The 18,427-nt window shown below is 42.5% G+C and overlaps 2 protein-coding genes across 2 annotated transcripts in view; one reads left to right on the top strand and one right to left on the bottom strand.

Annotated features, from left to right (window-relative positions):
- Positions 1 to 2,140, bottom strand: part of LOC143738531 (uncharacterized) — a 39,555-nt gene extending 37,415 nt beyond the window's left edge. The window contains exons 1-2 of the mRNA XM_077230518.1: positions 2,036 to 2,140; positions 1,499 to 1,916 (exon numbers count right to left, since the gene is read on the bottom strand). Of these exons, the coding sequence (XP_077086633.1) occupies positions 1,499 to 1,559 (61 nt within the window). The 5' untranslated portion in view covers positions 1,560 to 1,916; positions 2,036 to 2,140. The remainder of the gene's footprint in view (positions 1 to 1,498; positions 1,917 to 2,035) is intronic.
- LOC143738532 (uncharacterized) overlaps positions 1 to 18,427 on the top strand; it is a 158,364-nt gene that overhangs the window by 99,251 nt on the left and 40,686 nt on the right. The window lies entirely within an intron of this gene.

Here is an 18,427-nt window from a genome sequence, read left to right as displayed (position 1 = left end):
AAAGATTGTTGATAACCATTTGTCTTTATCCCCCAAACTCAGGCTTGACCACTTGGGTCACGAGAAAGGGTCCAGTAAAAGCTGAGTAAATATTTGGTTGCTAGATGTTTATTGTTCTTCTGTTTCTCTGGGGTATTTAAAGAGAATTGGCAAACCACTCAAGGAAGCATCTGTAAACAGAACTTCCCACATTGTTGCTGTGTGTCTCTATTGCCAGGTATGATGACTCTTTGAAACTATTTTTGATATTGTATTATGAATGTTTTTATAGGCTGATCAGTTGTGTACTAGGTATTCTTTCTAATTATTTTATTTTGATGTTTAGCTCTGCCTGGAAAAATAAATGTTAACCTTGATTATTCTGAAGTTTTCTGAAATCATTATTTCTAGTAGATTATGCGCAGTCTGATGTTTCCGCAAATCTCTGTCCAGGATAGATCACACCTAAGGCACTAATGAATGGAGCATGGGGCACATCATTAGACTTTTTGATTTTGACTATCTCCTCACTTAGCATGTTGTAAGCTGCAACTATTACGAAAAATTACACCTATGAGTCAGCAGTGAGCGGCTGCGTAGGGTAAGATGGGTTGCACTGCACCCTCTGACTATTTTAGGACTGGCTAGTTTGTGATCGTGAGCGCACATTCGCGACGTGACGTCTCAAAGTGACACCAGGTCAGTAATGAACGAACATTTGAAGTTATGAAATGCACAGAATAATCGTTGGTCTAAATTAAATCGCAACTAATCTGAGGATCAGCTGTAAAGATGGAAAGCTTGTAAAACAAAGAGTCACTTAAATTTGGAGTCAGATTAAATTCTTCATGGAGTCAGAATTAAAATTCGAGATCAACTGTTTAATAAATTAAAGTGATTTTTCCAGAGAACGCCCGAAAAGACATACACGCTGAATTCCTTTGACCATACCATTGGATTCCGTTGTTGGGCCAGTGGGTGGACCTTACAGAAACAACATCAAGTCTATGAAACTCATCAAAACTCTGCGAATCACAACAAGTGTTATCGGTGAGAACACTCGTTTAAAAAGCACACACACACACACACACACACACACACACACACACACACACACACACACACACACACACACACACACACACACACACACACACACACACACACACACGACTGCACATCAAATTTTTGACATTATTATTGTATACATTATTGTAAAGTGTTACCGTTTTTTTCTTCACTAAAAGAAAACACACTCTCCAGAATAAACTATTAGTCTTTATCAGAAAGCTGTTCAAATCACTGACACACTCTTAATATGAAGATCATTCTTCATCATCAGATGTTTGAGTGACACTATGTCCAGTATCAGGAATAATACAGTATGATCTGTGTGTATCAATACACAACTCTGAGATCACAACGTGAATGTGTGCAAGAATAAACTGAGCATGTTCAAATGAACTCTTTCCAGACTAATTCCACTAAATGTCTTTAGAGAAAATACAGATTTCTTTACCTGTGAGAAGTGAAGAGAGAATGATCAGTCCCAGCAGACACAGATCACACTTATCAGACATTTCTGTTTCTGTCAGTCTTTCTCTTCATTATATATAGTTACAGCTCTTTCTCTTCATTATATATAGTTACAGCTCCTCCTTTAAACATCATCAGCTCCTCCTCTGGTTGGTAACTTCCTCTAGCTATGTTTCCATCACCCTGTTTTTATGCACATTTTGAAGTATCGCATCAGAAACGAGTGATGGAAACCCCAAATTTGTCAGAGAAAATTATTTCATCAAAATGAAATGTAGTTGTTTTTAAGTGACCCAATACAGTGTCCTTGGAGTAATTTTTAATGTTTATTTTATTTATTTTTCATTTACCCAATCGTTCTGCATAACATCACTAACACATTGTGTTGCTTGTTCGGTTTACTTACAATGTTTTTATTCGCTTTGGTACTATTTTTAAGTAAGGTGTACATTTTCAAAACTTTAGTGCTAATATCACAACAGATCATCAAAAGTGCACTTTTTTCGACCATTTCGGTCACACTTTTTTATTAAGTGGCTTAACTACTATGTACTAACATTGAAATTAATAATTTGATACAATGGACTTATTGTGTACATGCATGTTTTTACATTGTACTTATATTTTGAAAATACTTACATGTAATTACAGCTGTAATTAATGTATGAAATTACATTTGTAATTACACTGTTGACCCATTCCTTACACCTTAACCCAACCTTAAACCTACTCATACCACACACGTGACCCTAACCTTACCCGTATCCAATCTCAATAGCGTCAAAAGTGTTTTACAATACAACATGAACTCAATAAGTACATTGTACTTATTTTTCGATGCAAGTACATAGTACTTAAAGCCACTTAATATAAAGTGGGACCATATAGCGTGTGTGTGTGTGTGTGTGTGTGCATGCGTGCGTGAATGCGTGCGAGCGTGTGTGTAATGCGTGCGAGCGTGTGTGTGTGTGTGTGCACCATGAAGCTTGTAATAGGCTACTAAGTTTGTGCTTGTGAAACCACAACTTCCAGAAGAGTTGCACTGACAAATGCGTCAAGATCACACTTCATCTATATATACACAGCAAAAACTCCAGTGTTAAATTAACTCTCCTGTGAGTGTTTTTTAGATCACACTCAAACGTGTTACAATAAGGGTACATTAAAATGTCAAGGGTCGTGACCCTTAACTTAACAACCGAGAGAAATATATGTCTACCACCTCAGATTTAACGTTTGATCTGTACATCAGCATTGGGGAATAACATAATCTCGCTCTCGATAGAGAAAGCTGTGCAAAACTTACATGTACAAAAGTAACTGTGAAGACTTCAATGTAAACACAGCTTTTGTGTCTTTATCAGCTTTTCCATATACTGGCACTGATCATCATCACAAATACTTACTCCATGCTCCATGTCTGTAAAACTGTTTTATGAATAAATGACTGTCTCACCAGTTGCTCTAGAGTTTTCTTGGTCAACAGCCGCTTCTCCTCCTGCTGGTGAGGACGACTAACAGCTGGAGATTATCAATCTACTGATATTCCTACCGTTCCCCGATGTCAAATGTTGAATTTCTGTCGAATTTGAACCACTGAATTTGTGAAAGTGAATTTTTAAAGTGAAATAAAATGGACAGAAAATTGCCTGTTGAATATTATAGGTTGTATTTTTAAACAGAATAAACATTTTGGAAGTGACATTTTAAAGGTGAATATGGATTATTGAATTTTTAATAACTAAAACGAGTGTGAAATGTTTTGAATTAAAATATTCACAGCTTAAATATACAACATGCTGAATTTCAGCCCCTAAAAAGTCAAGGTGGACGTAGACCTCCTAGAAGTCTGTCGCAGGGCTGCTGCCAAACTTTCCATCGACTGGCCCTCCCATCAGTTCAGCCAAGGGGCAGAGAGGGATCTCGCGCTGGCCAGACAATTCATCCCAGTTGTCCCAGCGTGTATGGTGGAGATGAAGAGACATTGGGACAAACCCTTTTCTCACCAGGTGCCCGTTAAGGGTTTTGCACGTCTGGATATTCAGTACATGAGGGGGCTGGGGTTGGCTTTTAGTGGCCTACCACCTACATCCAAGTCGAAGAGCTGCGTTTTCGTCGGCGGGTGCCACACTTCCGGGAAAAATGGAGCGTTTTCAGCATCTGTGTTTCAGAAGTTTTACAAATCTTCCGCTTTGGCCGTCAGGGCCCTGAATGTGAAATCTCTTCTGACAGGATACCAGGCAGAGCTACAGGAGGAGATGGGCCGCATGCTGGACGCAGGCTCTCTGAACCCAGCACTCTGGGAGGAGATTTGCAGGATAGCAGACCGGAATCTGCGCACATCACGTGGGGCGGTTCAGAGCTGGAGCAGAAGTCTGGGGCTGGCTGTAGTTGGAGAAAGAGCGTTATGGCTCAGTCTCTCAGGTCGTCTTTCTGATAAGGAAAGAGTGGAGTTTCTGGACGCTCCCGTAGACCCCAAGGCTATGTTTGGCTCTACTGTCACAGCTTTGCACCAAAAGTGTGACTTGAGGAGGAAGGAGGGAGAAGCGTTCGAGACCTGCTTACCTAGAAAGCTCAGCTACAACTCAACCTACAACTCGACCATATCAGCCTGTCCGTGTGAATTTCATGCCGCAGTCAAAAAGGGGTTATGTAGGGCAGTGTTTCCCAAACTTTTTTCAGTCGAGGCACCCTTTGAAAATTTAAAAAAAATTGTGGCACCCTACACTAGTGTTGTCACGATACTACTTTGATACTATACCTTGAAATGTATTGATTTTCAATACCACAGGGAATAACTGCCGTATATAGGCCTACTGTCATATAGATATTTTTTAATATTATCAATTTTTTTGTCCATCCATTTAAAGTCTAGGAAATCATTAATTTCTTCTGCAGAGATGACTTTACATGATGACATATTTAATTAAGGCTTTTATTCATAATTCAGCAAAACATTGCTCAATTACCATTGCAAATCTCACCAAAATGTTTGCTCACTCAGTGTAGGCCTATTTGTGTTTTATATTGGGCTAACTTTGTTATAATTGCACAAGATAGCTTGTTTTTAATATATTTTATAATGTAATAATTTCACAGTTAATCTCCAAATTAATGTATAAACAACATAAAGACAGTATATTTTAAATAATTGTTTAATGGCATCTTTTTTATGAATGAAGCCCAGTATCACTGATACCAATACTGCTACTGATGTCAGGAAATACACAGAAATTGAATAAAGTTATCAAACACTTTACAGTCTTCACTGCATAAATAATAAATTAAATATAGATGAATCCTTATTAAAGCTACAAGCGTTCTTTAGTCAAGAGCAGTGAGTAATTTTCTCTGTTACCTGTTCTTTGATTCTGTTGTCACTGCTGCACTTGTTTATCTGACACGCGTCCCATCTTCTCACAACTCTAATTTAAGATTTTAACTAATTTAAGACTGCTCTCATGAGGATACTCAACAAAACGGACAATTTGGCATAACTGTGTGTTATTATTCGTTCAAGCACGAAAGAGAAGTCGATTCTGGCACGCGATGCGCGTCGTCCTGTGTCAGCAGGACATTCACAGACAGCGCGTTCTCTTTTGTCTTTTCGCGGTTGCATGGTTTAAAAGCATTTGCATGAATAAGAACGTGATTATATAATGTAAGGCTAGCCAAAGGATGACAGAAAAAAACGGATGCTGCGTTAATTGTGTTTAAATATTTTTTAACGCGTAAAACTGAAAAACATTAATCGCACGCGTTACCGTTGACAGCAGCACGAACATAACCGATGTGTTTGTGAATATGCGGCAAGACGGACGTTGTGACAATGTTTCGTGTGTATTTGAGCGTAAGCGCAACAAGCCATGAAAAAGAGGCAGCTTTATGTGTGGACGCTGGGAATGAAGCACGAGAATGAAATCATGCGGAACCCCCGCAATTCAACGAACGCGGAAAACTTATGAGTTGCATTTTTTATTATAAATGTGTGTGCATTATTTGTTGTTATTAGACGCTTCCGACGATGCGAGATTGATGATACATTTATTATTATTTTTTTTTACACATTTTAGCAATTTAAAAATGTTTAATGGAGTTTTTACACGGCACCCCTGCTCTCGCCAGATGGCACCCCAGGGTGCCGCGGCACCCCGTTTGGGAAACGCTGATGTAGGGGGTGACATGAATTATATGATTAAAAAAGAAGTGTCTGTATTAGTTAGCAGACTCTAATAACAAAACAGCATTTAAATGATTTACACTTTGGGCTATATATATATATATATATATATATATATATATATACGGACCAATTGCACACCAGCAAATCCCAGGAACGGCTACTGGAGGTAGTGTATATTCACTGAAGAACACAGGAGCCAATAATACGGCAAATAAAAAGTAGGCCTTTTAAAAGAAAAAATAAATAAATCAACAATAGGAATATAAAAACAACAAATAAATCACATTTTTCCAATGTAAAATAAATTAAAAACCTCTTCAAATATAGTCAGTTATCACTGGTTTACAGTCATCTGTTACCGTCACAGTGAATTAACCCTAGCAACACCAGATTCCAGAGATGGGGGACTCGAGTCAGGCTTGAGATCCAATGACTTGAGACTTGACTTGACTTGAACTGTATGACTCGAGAATGACTTGATATACATTTATCATCGCAACATCAATTGATGAACAAAATGAAAGCAACGGAACCATTGACGCCAGCCATCAGATTCTGCGCGATTGCGTGACACTAAACAAGCCCAGAAAAAAAACATACATCGCGGTAAGCGCACTAAATACAAAAACATCTCCCAGCATTGTTTCTTTTTGGATATAAACACTAGAAATTGACTATATTCATACAAGAAGATTTGCTGTACGCATAATAACTGGCAAAGGATATCGGACGACCATCACAACCTCGAACAGTCGAACTTCATTCACAACCTCTAAAAGTAAGCTATGACTTGTTTAACCTGTTTGTTATAGTTAATTTGACTATCTTTAAATCGAGAATATTGGTCAAAACAGCATGCCTCTTTATACAAAATTATATTTTCAAATGTAGCTTAATGTTGTCAATATTCAAATGATAATTAATGATGTCATATGTTTTGTATAACATTTGCCACATTTCTTTTTAAATCATGCTTTAAAACCAAATATGTCGTTCTTTCCAATGACAAAAAACAACATAGAAAACTGATAATGTTTTGTCGTGTTTTATGTTTCTCTTAAAGCAGGGTTAGATGTTATCAGGGGTTACATCTATTAGATGTTATCAAAATGCCAGCAGAATTAATATTGCACCCAAAATTCAAAAAGTGGCGGAAAAAATGCCCTAGTATGAGTTATTTTCATAATTATAACATATGATATTAAAAAAATATTTCCAGAATATTGACGCGATTGCAAAAGTGTTAATGATTTTATAAAACAGTACAGTAAACAAAGAGTGAATATTGTGATGTGACATTTAAACATAGCCTAATATTACAAATATTTTCTGTTTTTGCTCGATTTCTCCAATGACAATAGTTCCAAACAAGCCACAGAAAGAGTTATGCGTATTTGTGATTCAGTGACCTAGTTGCTTAGTGCCAGAACGAATCTGCCGTTTTTAACATAAGTTAAGATCTATGACTCGTACATTAATACGGTAATTTGGCGCCACCTATTGGCGGTTTTAACTTCATAAATAAAAATATATAACTTGTATTAAGGGGATGCCAGTTTGAAGAATGCCTTTGGTCGCATAGGAATTACAGGTCCTTCTCAAAAAATTAGCATATTGTGATAAAGTTCATTATTTTCCATAATGTAATGATAAAAATTAAACTTTCATATATTTTAGATTCACTCACTGCTGAGGTATTATGGAGGCCCAAGATGCTTCGATAGCGGACTTAAGCTCATCCAGAGTGTTGGGTCTTGCGTCTCTCAACTTTCTCTTCACAATATCCCACAGATTCTCTATGGGGTTCAGGTCAGGAGAGTTGGCAAGCCAATTGAGCACAGTAATACCATGGTCAGTAAACCATTTACCAGTGGTTTTGGCACTGTGAGCAGGTGCCAGGTCGTGCTGAAAAATGAAATCTTCATCTCCTTTAAGCTTTTCAGCAGATGGAAGCATGAAGTGATAAAACACAGTGGACCAACACCAGCAGCTGACATGGCACCCCAGACCATCACTGACTGTGGGTACTTGACACTGGACTTCAGGCATTGGCATTTCCTTCTCCCCAGTCTTCCTCCAGACTCTGGCACCTTGATTTCCGAATGACATGCAAAATTTGCTTTCATCCGAAAAAAAGTACTTTGGACCACTGAGCAACAGTCCAGTGCTGCTTCTCTGTAATCCAGGCCAGGCGCTTCTGCCGCTGTTTCTGGTTCAAAAGTGGCTTGACCTTGGGAATGAGGCACCTGTAGCCCATTTCCTGCACACGCCTGTGCACTGTGGCTCTGGATGTTTCTACTCCAGACTCAGTCCACTGCTTCCGCAGGTCCCCCAAGGTCTGGAATCGGTCCTTCTCCACAATTTTCCTCAGGGTCCGGTCACCTCTTCTCGTTGTGCAGCGTTTTTTGCCACACTTTTTCCTTCCCACAGACTTCCCACTGAGGTGCCTTGATACAGCACTCTGGGAACAGCCTATGTGTTCAGAAATTTCTTTCTGTGTCTTACCCTCTTGCTTGAGGGTGTCAATGATGGCCTTCTGGACAGCAGTCAGGTCGGCAGTCGTACCCATGATTGCGGTTTTGAGTAATGAAACAGGCTGGGAGTTTTTAAAAGCCTCAGGAATCTTTTGCAGGTGTTTAGAGTTAATTAGTTGATTCAGATGATTAGGTTAATAGCTCGTTTAGAGACCCTTTTCATGATATGCTAATTTTTTGAGATAGGAATTTTGGGTTTTCATGAGCTGTATGCCAAAATCATCAGTATTAAAACAATAAAAGACCTGAAATATTTCAGTTGGTGTGCAATGAATCTAAAATATATGAAAGTTTAATTTTTATCATTACATTATGGAAAATAATGAACTTTATCACAATATGCTAATTTTTTGAGAAGGACCTGTACATTATACTAGATTTAAACTATATACAGTTCTTATTATTTTACAGTTCTTATTATTTATCCTGAAATTAAGTCAGGGTTACAGTTACCCAGACTATCGTGGCCATTGAGCAAAGAGAAGCGGAGCACATTCGCTGCGCAAGCAGAGAGCTGGCGCGCATGTGCAGTGTCCCTGTGGGTATTATCCACAATAGAGAGAGGTTACAGACTCCAAATCGCTGTAAAACCACCAAATTTCAATGGAGTGGTGATATCAACAGCACAGGGGGAATCAGCTAAGATTTCATAAGAAGAGATCTCTTCTCTTTTGAACAAAGGAGTAATAAGAACGGTGTTGCGGGAGGAAAACATCAGGGTTTTTACTCCCGTTACTTCATAATTCCAAAGAAAGGGGGAGATTTGCGGAACCTGAACAAACACCTCAGGAGGTACAGGTTCTTATCGACCCCAACACACCTCTTCTCGGCAAGAAAGAATTCTAAAGTAACTGATGAATTTCATGTTGATGAGGTTCAGAATCATGTGTTTGTATTGATATGAGTTGTTCTGTTTTATTATTATATCATAATTATAACTTGCATTGTTATAAATTAAATTTATGTTCTTGGCAAATAAATGTAAGTTTACCATTAACAAACAAACATTTTTTTCCCTGTGTTTTTGAAAGAATTTAAAATACATCTTACTACAATTAGGCCTACATCTTCAGTACATATACAAATTCTTACAAATACTTGCTTTCATATGTACAATGTACTTGATGTATAGTTTGATATCTTACCTACGTGTTCTTTCCATCTTTTTTAATTGTCAGTTTTCAGCTAATCATTTTTCATTTTCTCATTTGTATTCTGATGACGTTGAACACATTGTTAACAGATTTTGTATATTTTGTATACAAAGTTGTATAACATAAACATGTCTTCTGTTCTTTTTGCAATTAAAGAAGTGCTTGCTTTCTCATTATCATGCATCACGTGAAAAAAAGGAGTAAAATGAGTCTCTGATCCACAATCCACAATAGATGGCGAAAATTCGAGCCGCCAGTAAAGAAGAGGAAGAGCCTTCTGAGACCCAGAACCGGGACACCGCTGGATCATTCACTCAAAAAAATTATGTGTTGTCTTTACTTAACTTTTTTATGTAAACAGGTTCCACTGGTTCCACATAACTGGGTTTCGTTAAACAAACATAATTTGTTCATGTAACTTCAACATCATGGAAGTCATTTTAAGCGATCCAATTAAACTCTGAGCTGAGTGTTAAATGAACACTGAAGCAGAGTTAAAGTTAATGAGACAATTAAGCGAATAATTGAGTGATTATTGAGCATTATTGAAGACACCTGATGTTAACAAGCAGAATCACTGAAGGAGAAAACCGGAATTTCAGGTCACCATTATGTTGATCAGTGTGTGTTTTAGTTGGGCTCTTGACCCCCACATTATTAACTTTAGATTATGTTTGGCTGCTGCACATGAGTTATAACAGCCAGATGATCAAATAGAAAAGGTGATCTGATGATGTTGGTTGTGTTTTAACATAATCATTATATCACAATCATTTGACCTGAATCACTGAACTCATATTGAACCAAAATTCTGAGTTAAGTTTACCTTATGGACTATAGCAGTGCTGTTGTAGAGCATATAATTTTTAGCCTTTTCAATGGAATCCAATATACATATTTTACACCACTGACAAGGGAAAAGTCACTACTCACGGTGTTTATGGCTAGCTTCTAGCTTTCTGCTGCTTCTCTTTCAAGGTAGTGACGGAACTCGATCTGTAGCGCTGTTTGTTCGCGTTTGATACGGTAGAAGCATGACGTCACAGTATGTCGACCTTCATAGAAGGGGGTGCCCGGGGTTATGTAGATATAAATGTCTCATTCTAAGGTAATAAAAACATTACGGTTTATTAAGTAAGTTCTTTATACACCACTGAAAACATAGTTATGGATGTCATATTGCATTTCTGTTAATAGATACTCAAAATTTTTACACATTGAAGCTTTAAAGCATGTCATAAGGTTGGGTTGAAATCTGAATTTGTGGCCTAAATGGCGATGTATGGTATAATCTCAGTATTTTTTTTTTCTATTTGAATTACAAATATATATATTTAATTAAAAACAATATTTCATATCCTGATTGTCCTACAAAAAATGTTCATATTGAAGGCTATGGAAACAAATATAGTAAATGTAACCTTGCAGTCTATCCAAAAAAGGGGTCAAATCACATTACATTATAACATTGCAAGATTACAATCTAAAAACAAAATAATGCTTTTTAAAGAAGTAGTGAAATTTACTCAACTTAAAATGAAAATAAATAAAAACAAAACTGTTAGGCTATCATAAAAATACACTTGTACACTTGAACCGGGCTCACGGTGAAACTGGCTTCATGAGAAGGGACTCCACGGGAAGCAGCGGATCAACTAGGTGCCGTCCAGCCCCCAACTCTAGAATCTATTTTGCAAAGCATATCGTCAACGCCCAGGCGGAGCACTTTACACTCATCATAGAGGAGCTCAACACCTAAGTGGACATGTTGCATCTCGGATTTTCACCGAAATGAAGGCAAGCACTAAGTGCAACTTTGCATGGAAACAGCCTTCCCTCTCTGCTGAGTTCCAACAGATATTTGTAGAGCTGGTCTGAGGTCTATGGCTTGCATTCTGTAAACGTCCAAGCGAACGGACAGAGAAGCCAGGGCTGGATCTGCCTCCTCCAGGGCAGCGCTTGCAGGCTCACCACCTGCTCCTATTACGGGAGAGGTAGGAACCTTGGGCACAATCCGAGCCGGGGTCTCAGCTTGTGAGAGTTAGCCGGCCCAGACTCCAGGCACAATACGTTGACCGAAAGCGAGCAAGTCCCTACCCTCTAGTAGAGACCACGCGAGCAGGAGAACTGATTTAACAGAATTTTTAACTCACTGCCTGCAGTGGCTCAGGGGCGGTCTCTGCAGTGCAGTCGCACCAGGACAGGCCCAAGAGGATAAAGAGGGACGGAAGGATTTACAAGACCTTGCTCCTCAGGAACCTGACGATCAGAACGTGCTTCTGCACACTTCTGCAACACGATGAGCGTCGTTTAAACACCGAGGCAACATCATTTTGAGGGTGAAGGAAAACAGCCTACTCCAACCCATTTTGCCGGAAAGAGAGCACTGAAGTGATCGAAAGCTTTCAGGACCTCCTCTGGAGAGAAGACGCACTCAACGACTAGGTTCCACTTCTAAAGGCGTAAGCAAGCTACCCATTTCTAGGGGGTGCTCGCAGAAGTGATGGTAACTATCACATGCCCTGTGATAGGCACCAGAACCTCCGCGTTCAGATGTAAGAACGCCCGGAATCTCCGGGGGAAGAACGCGGGTGAACCCCGTCCCTGAAAGAGTTTTCAGGGGAAGTCAGGAAGGCTGTCGATGGGAACCAGGTCTAGTTGGGCCAATAAGGGGCAACTATGAAGACCTGTTCCTCTCCTGACTTAGCACGTAGGTGCAAGCGACGGGCGCAAAAAAGACAGGAGCATTGCTCAACACAACATGAGAAGATCACTGGGCTTCAGGAGCATCTTCTGCTAAGCACTTGAGTGTGACAAGTTCACTGAGCTTCAGGAGCATTCCTGCTCAACACCTGAGTGTGATAAACTCACTGAGCTTCAGGAGCATTTCTGCTCAACACTTGAGTGCGAAGAACTTCACTGAGCACCAGGAACATTTCTGCTCAGCACTTGGGTGTGACAAGTTCACTGATCTTCAGGAGCATTCCTGCTCAACACCTGAGTGTGATAAACTCACTGAGCTTCAGGAGCATTTCTGCTCAACACTTGAGTGCGAAGAACTTCACTGAGCACCAGGAGCATTTCTGCTCAGCACTGAGCAGCACTGAGACCCAGTGTTTGTCCAAGGGTAGTCCGCTCGGTTTACACAAACACTGGCGGATAGATGAAACCGGGGGGGCAACTGAGCGTCCCCGGAATGGTCATGACCCAGCTGGACCCAGGGGATGGAGTCTCCACTTGCCCTGGCTAAAACTGTCGTGAGGCTCGATGGCGGCACGATTGAGTAAAGCGGGAAGAGTGGAACAAAGCATCCTCAGAAGCTTCTGACTCCAAGGAGGAGGTGACGGGTGAGTTGTGACAGCAGCGGTCGCAATGTCTAACAGCTCGAGGCACGAATGCCTGTGTAGTCGGGGGTCGCCCAGGCCCCCGTTAAAACACGCCCTTGTACATGGCCCCTCTGTTGAAGAGGGTTTGGCAGCAGACCGGGATGAACTATAGTCACACAGGGTGAGCTGCTCTGCCACGGTCACCTCGGGACTCGATCATGAAGCTAGCGCTGAAGCGGTCACATATGGAGGAAGCCAATGGCTGCAACTACCATTTTCCCCAGGAGCCTCTGAAAGTTCTTCCAGTGGGACCCTTTCTCACTTCAAACACCAGCTGAACACATTCTCATTGGAGAAACGTGTTAGACCGAGTCCATCTCCAAAACTGAAAAAGAGATACTAAGCCCGTGGGCGAGATTACTCTCTTCCAGTTGACCTGAAGACCCAACGGGCTCTGGAGCACTCGAAGGGTAAGGACACTGTACTGATACTCCACCCTTACACGCAACACACAGGATGGCCTGCGGTGCGGAAGGTAGAGATCTGTTCTTAAGCACATGTCTTTCAGGTCGGAGCTGCAGACCAATCTTGGGCCAAGATGGTCACGACCCACCACCTAGTAGCACGAAGAACGAGTTTACAACTGGCCTTCGTACCGGCTGGAGGAGCGGCTATATCAAATCCTTCGCCAGCAGGATAAGATAAGCACGCACAAGTCAGGAGCACTGCTCAACACTCGGTGTGATGAATATCACTGAATTTTCAGGAGCACGTCTGCTCAACACCTAATGTGATGACTATCACTGACTTGAGCGGGGTAGCCGAGCCTGAGGTGGGGCAGCAAAGTAGAGAGAGTGGTGTTAGTGTGCTGTGCAACACTTACCTGTCTCCACAAGCGGCAGGGGGCGCGTGAGAAGGCGGATGACCGGGTCCTCGAACGCACCAAGCTGCCTGCTGGCGACCAAGGGGGAGCTGAGGGGTGTAAGGCTATACAGGGTCACACCCGCCAGACTGGCCCTCTTGGGACCCAGGAACAGATGAAATTGCTCTCTCTTCGAAGTGTGGGTACAGCTTGTTCCGCTTTTTTTTTTTTTTTTTAGGGAGCCAGCGGCGGAACAGACACACACACAAACAAAGGCTCCACCCGGCCCTCACCCGGGGGGAGGGAGTGATCGTGCCACTCCAAGAGCATCTCATCCATTCCTGGGCGGCCCGCTCCGGAATGTTTTCGCTGTCGCTTGCCACCTGGCTTGGCAGCGCCTGGAGCGGGCTGGGCGTCTCTACTGCGGCCGGCTCCATGCTGAGGCTGTAGAAGATTTTATTATTTAGAAAACAAGTAATTTTGCTATATATTTGGACACAATTATTTCTTCTGTCTGTGACTTTGTATTTCCTCTGTGTATGTGAAAGACCTTGAATGGAATGTTGTTTGCTGCAGAAAATTCTATTCTGAGAAGTCACATGGTAAAAGACCTTTACCCAAAACTATCTATAGGGTGTGTTACCTTCTTTGGAAGAAGATGTATGTATATAACTCTGAACCAAAAGATACTCGGGAGCGCACTGGAAGGCCAGAGGGCCAGAGAGCGTTAGAGCGCCGTTCTATGGAACGGGACGGCGTTCGAAAATAAAGTCTAATTATTTCTGGCATCAAAGATCTCTGCGAAGTTATTTTTCAGAAAGATTGAAAACCACAACAAGGCCTGGGTGGAGGCTGCTGCGGAGGGCCAGCAGGAGCGGCGGCCGGGGAACGCCCACGGCGACGAGCAGGCGGAGGAGCTGCCACAGGCGGCGGGTGGAGGCAGCAGCTGGCCACCGGGGCAGGATGTGCCGGATGACCTCCGTCTGCGCTTGAGCGGCAGAAAACTGTTGGATGCAGTTCTCCACCGCGTCGCCGACCAGCCCAACCTGGGAAATTGGGGAGACCAGGAACCGAACCTTGTCCGCATCCGCCATACCAACCAGGCTGAGCCAACGAAGGCGCTACTGGACCACCAAGGTGGACATCGCCAGACCGATCACGCACGCTACGACACCCGTACCCCGGAGGGTGAGGTCGGATGCAGTGCGGTGCTCACCTATGAGCGCACGGTCTGGATTACCCTCGTGCATGCCATGGGTGCCCTAGCCTGCAGCAACGCCATGGCACGAAAGAGGAAGGGGCTTGCCCACAGGTTTTGTAAGCTCTGCCTGTCGGAACAGACGAAAACTCACAGGCCTTAGGGGGGAGACGAGGATCCCCCCAAAAGGCAGCGGCCGCCGGACACAAGTGCACCTGTGTCGACAGAACGCTCCAATGGAGGGACACCTCGCAACCCTTCACCGTTCCTCCATCAAGGGTAATGAGGGGGAAAAGCTATTCAGGCAGTTTCTGGCAGAGAAAGATGCTGTTCACCACCTGATAAGCTCTCCATGCATTTCGGGAAAGAAAGGCAATGGGGCGGCGAGCTGAGAACCAGCGCGGCCCGCCTCAAGTACCAAACTCCAGATTCCAACCGAGACTGAACGGGACACGGTGGAGGTTCCACTCGAGCCCGGGAGCATCGGCGGCCCGTTTCAGCATAGCTGATAATTCTGGATCCGGCTCGGGCAACATTGAACTCCCGGAGGGAGACAATGCAGCCGAGTCATCATCTCTAGAAGTCAGCTCACCCTCCGATGCTGCAATCGGCGTCCTGTCCTCCAGGGGAGCCCCGAGTGAAACCGCTGGCCCACCCATTACAGATGGACCAGCAGACAACACAGGAGGCTCCAGTGGTTGCAGTGGAAGGGAGGAGTGAGGAGCCCACAGGGAATGGTTACCGGGCGGGACATCCAACACTATCCTCCGGTCACCCATCCCACACAGCACCCGAGGGTGGGGCATGGTAATGGGGACTCGCTCTCCGCGAACGAAGGCGAGTCTCGCCCTCAACACTGCGACAGTCATGTTCCCACAGTGAAAACATGAGCTGTCCACAAAAGCTGTCTCAGCGTGCTGTAAGCCCAAACACGTGACACAACAGTTGTGACCATCAGAGAGAGACAGGGAACGACCGCACCCAGAAACGCACGGGAGGAATGACATCTTGAAAAAGACGCAAACACACCCGTGTTGCTCTTTCAGAAAATAGGACCGTCACCAGTGCCGGAGCACACAGGGGAATGACCGCGGCAACACTGAACAGAGAACTGAAACAGTGAAGCACTCACTTTTCCGCCCTCTAACCAGCCATCAACACACACAAACATTTAGAAATTTGTTGCTGTTAAAACAGCAGTTGAGAGCTCAAAGCTCGCGATCACCGCTGCACTCGCGCTGTAGAACACCAGCGCTGGGAGAGTCTTCCTGAAGAACACCGACACACTCGCTCGTTGTAGACAACAGCACTCTCAGAGACATCAAACGATCGGCTCCGAAGCGAAAGGCAACTAGTGCGTGCATCCACTTCCGTCTTTATACCCGCGCCGCGGGGGCGGAGTGTGTGATGCAAATCACGCACGCCAATTACATTGGCTCGTTCAATAGTACTCGAAGAAGACAGGCTCTCTAGCGAGATCCCAATTCAGTCGACCGTCGACTACGTCTGACGTTATCGACTGAAAGGGAACAACGTTTGAATACGAGCAGACACTACTTGCTCTACATTTATTTAAAATTAACAGCAAGACAACTGGAAGTGAATGTGCTTTCCATTAAATAAATTCCACACAGTAAACAAAAACTAAAAAAAAAAAAACTTTGCAATGAACTTTGCAATTTAGACGCGCAAACTGGATGCCGGTGTGGTGAGACGTACATGCTCGGGCAGATTAGGCTTGAATTCATTCATCCTCGGATGGTGCGCCGCGCTCGCTGTTACAAAAAACCCGTGCACACAGGCAAGCGAAATGGGGTCTTGCCGGTCTTGCGCACCGAACGCGTCATTTTTGCGCACATAATATGGCTCGTGCGGACGCGTCGAGTATAAACAAGGCTTTACTCCGTGTCAGCGCGCGCTCTGATCGGTAAAGGGGCACAGACCTCTCCCGAATCATCTCCAGCAGTAGCAACCTCCGATCACACCACTAACTCCGCCTCCGTTTCCCTCGTAAGCTGATATTAGAATTTAAACATTCTCTATGATAAATGTTTGTGAAAAAAATATTTTAATAACATGGTTTTGGCGGTTATAGAGTTATAATGACGGTGTTCAACTATAACCGTCACACATAGTTCCACGGCGGCATCCATCTTTGTAAATGTACAAAATCTGCTTCACCGTCGCTGTGCTGTCGTCATCATGTAAAGCCCGCCCCAACGTTTCTGATTGGTGCCGCGATTTCGACGGATTGGAAATGGACTTCAATGAGCTCTTTGCCAGACTAACTTTCAGAGCAAATCTAAATTTGCCGGAAGTTGTCTGGGTTTTCCCAGGCTAGTGCTCCTAACCTATTGCGCTCCGTCTGTTCGACGCGCATGCACGCGGCGACGCTCGTTGATAGAAGTTTAACCTGCAGAAGGCTCGTTCACTCCTGACAGCAAAATGAAAATATTTGCTTGACTTCTTAACATTTACAGATGGAGAATATGTCCTTGGAATGCATAAAGATTATTAAGGTATATTTATTCCCACCAATCGCTGCACAAGTGAAGTTTACGTATGATGACTAAAGTGCGTTAGTGCTAGCACATAGAGAATGCATTGCAGTGCCTGCAGTTTGAAAAAAAAAATCTTTTTATGGAAGTCTATGGAAACACCCAATCGTAAAAACACAAATTCCCCCAAAAAAAGAGACGTAATCCACAGAACGTGACTTGAGGCTGATTGGACTATATATCCAGAGGCAGAACTACAGTGACAGTTAGCGTAACTCTGTGGTTGAATGCCAATGTGATTGAAAAAGTCCCTTTCACACTTTTGTTATGTGTCGCCCAATCACCCTAATGAAGAAACCGCCCCTGGAATTGATCTCAAGTGTTGCTGTTGCCATTTTCATGTTTACCTTTATTTCTTTGTACATTTGTCATTTACCGCATTCATTATGCATCCTCTGCCAATGATAAATGCATAGTATCGTACCACTAGCATATTACCGACATTTATCTTTGGCAGGTTACATTTACTTTTTAAAATGTAGGCTATGTCTATTCTTACACTGTATATTGTAATACTGGGGTATTTTCTGTACACACAAATCTGATAGTTAATGATGGAATTACTTTATTGCAATTAATAGTTATTATAAAGTCTAACTATATTTAGATTCACATAGTTGTTTGCCTGTAGAGGTTAATAAATATAGGTTAGGACTATTTATTTAATTTTTTTTTATTATTATTGATGATTTATCCATGTTATATTGTGAAAAGTAAGTGTTGTCTTTCAATATATCTGTTTAGGCTTTTATCATGTATCCTGACTCGAATAATGTGTTTCTAACAGCAAACAGAAAATAAAGTGAGATGATCTGCTGATGATCCTGAATGTCTTGTTGAATGAGTGTTAATAGTCTGAGGCTCATCAATATTAACAGATCTGCTGAAAACACTCTTTATTTCATGACAATAGTTCCTGTTTTCACCTCATTTATTATGCTGATGTCTTCAGATCTCCTGTAAATTGACATTTGGTGTCAGCAGATTGAGGGTGTTTGCTTACTATATGTAGCCTCAGTGGCGCAGATAGGATTTTTTAACTGGGGGGCACCAAGCTGTCAGCAAATGATTTAAACTCAATTCGTTATTTTGCGTAA

Source organism: Siphateles boraxobius, unplaced genomic scaffold (assembly GCF_051911475.1).
Source record: "Siphateles boraxobius isolate OS27281-9 unplaced genomic scaffold, OSU_SipBor_1 148, whole genome shotgun sequence".
NCBI lineage: Eukaryota > Metazoa > Chordata > Actinopteri > Cypriniformes > Leuciscidae > Siphateles > Siphateles boraxobius.
The sequence above is the reverse complement of the archived record's forward strand: the minus strand, read 5'-3'. Positions and strand labels throughout refer to the sequence as shown.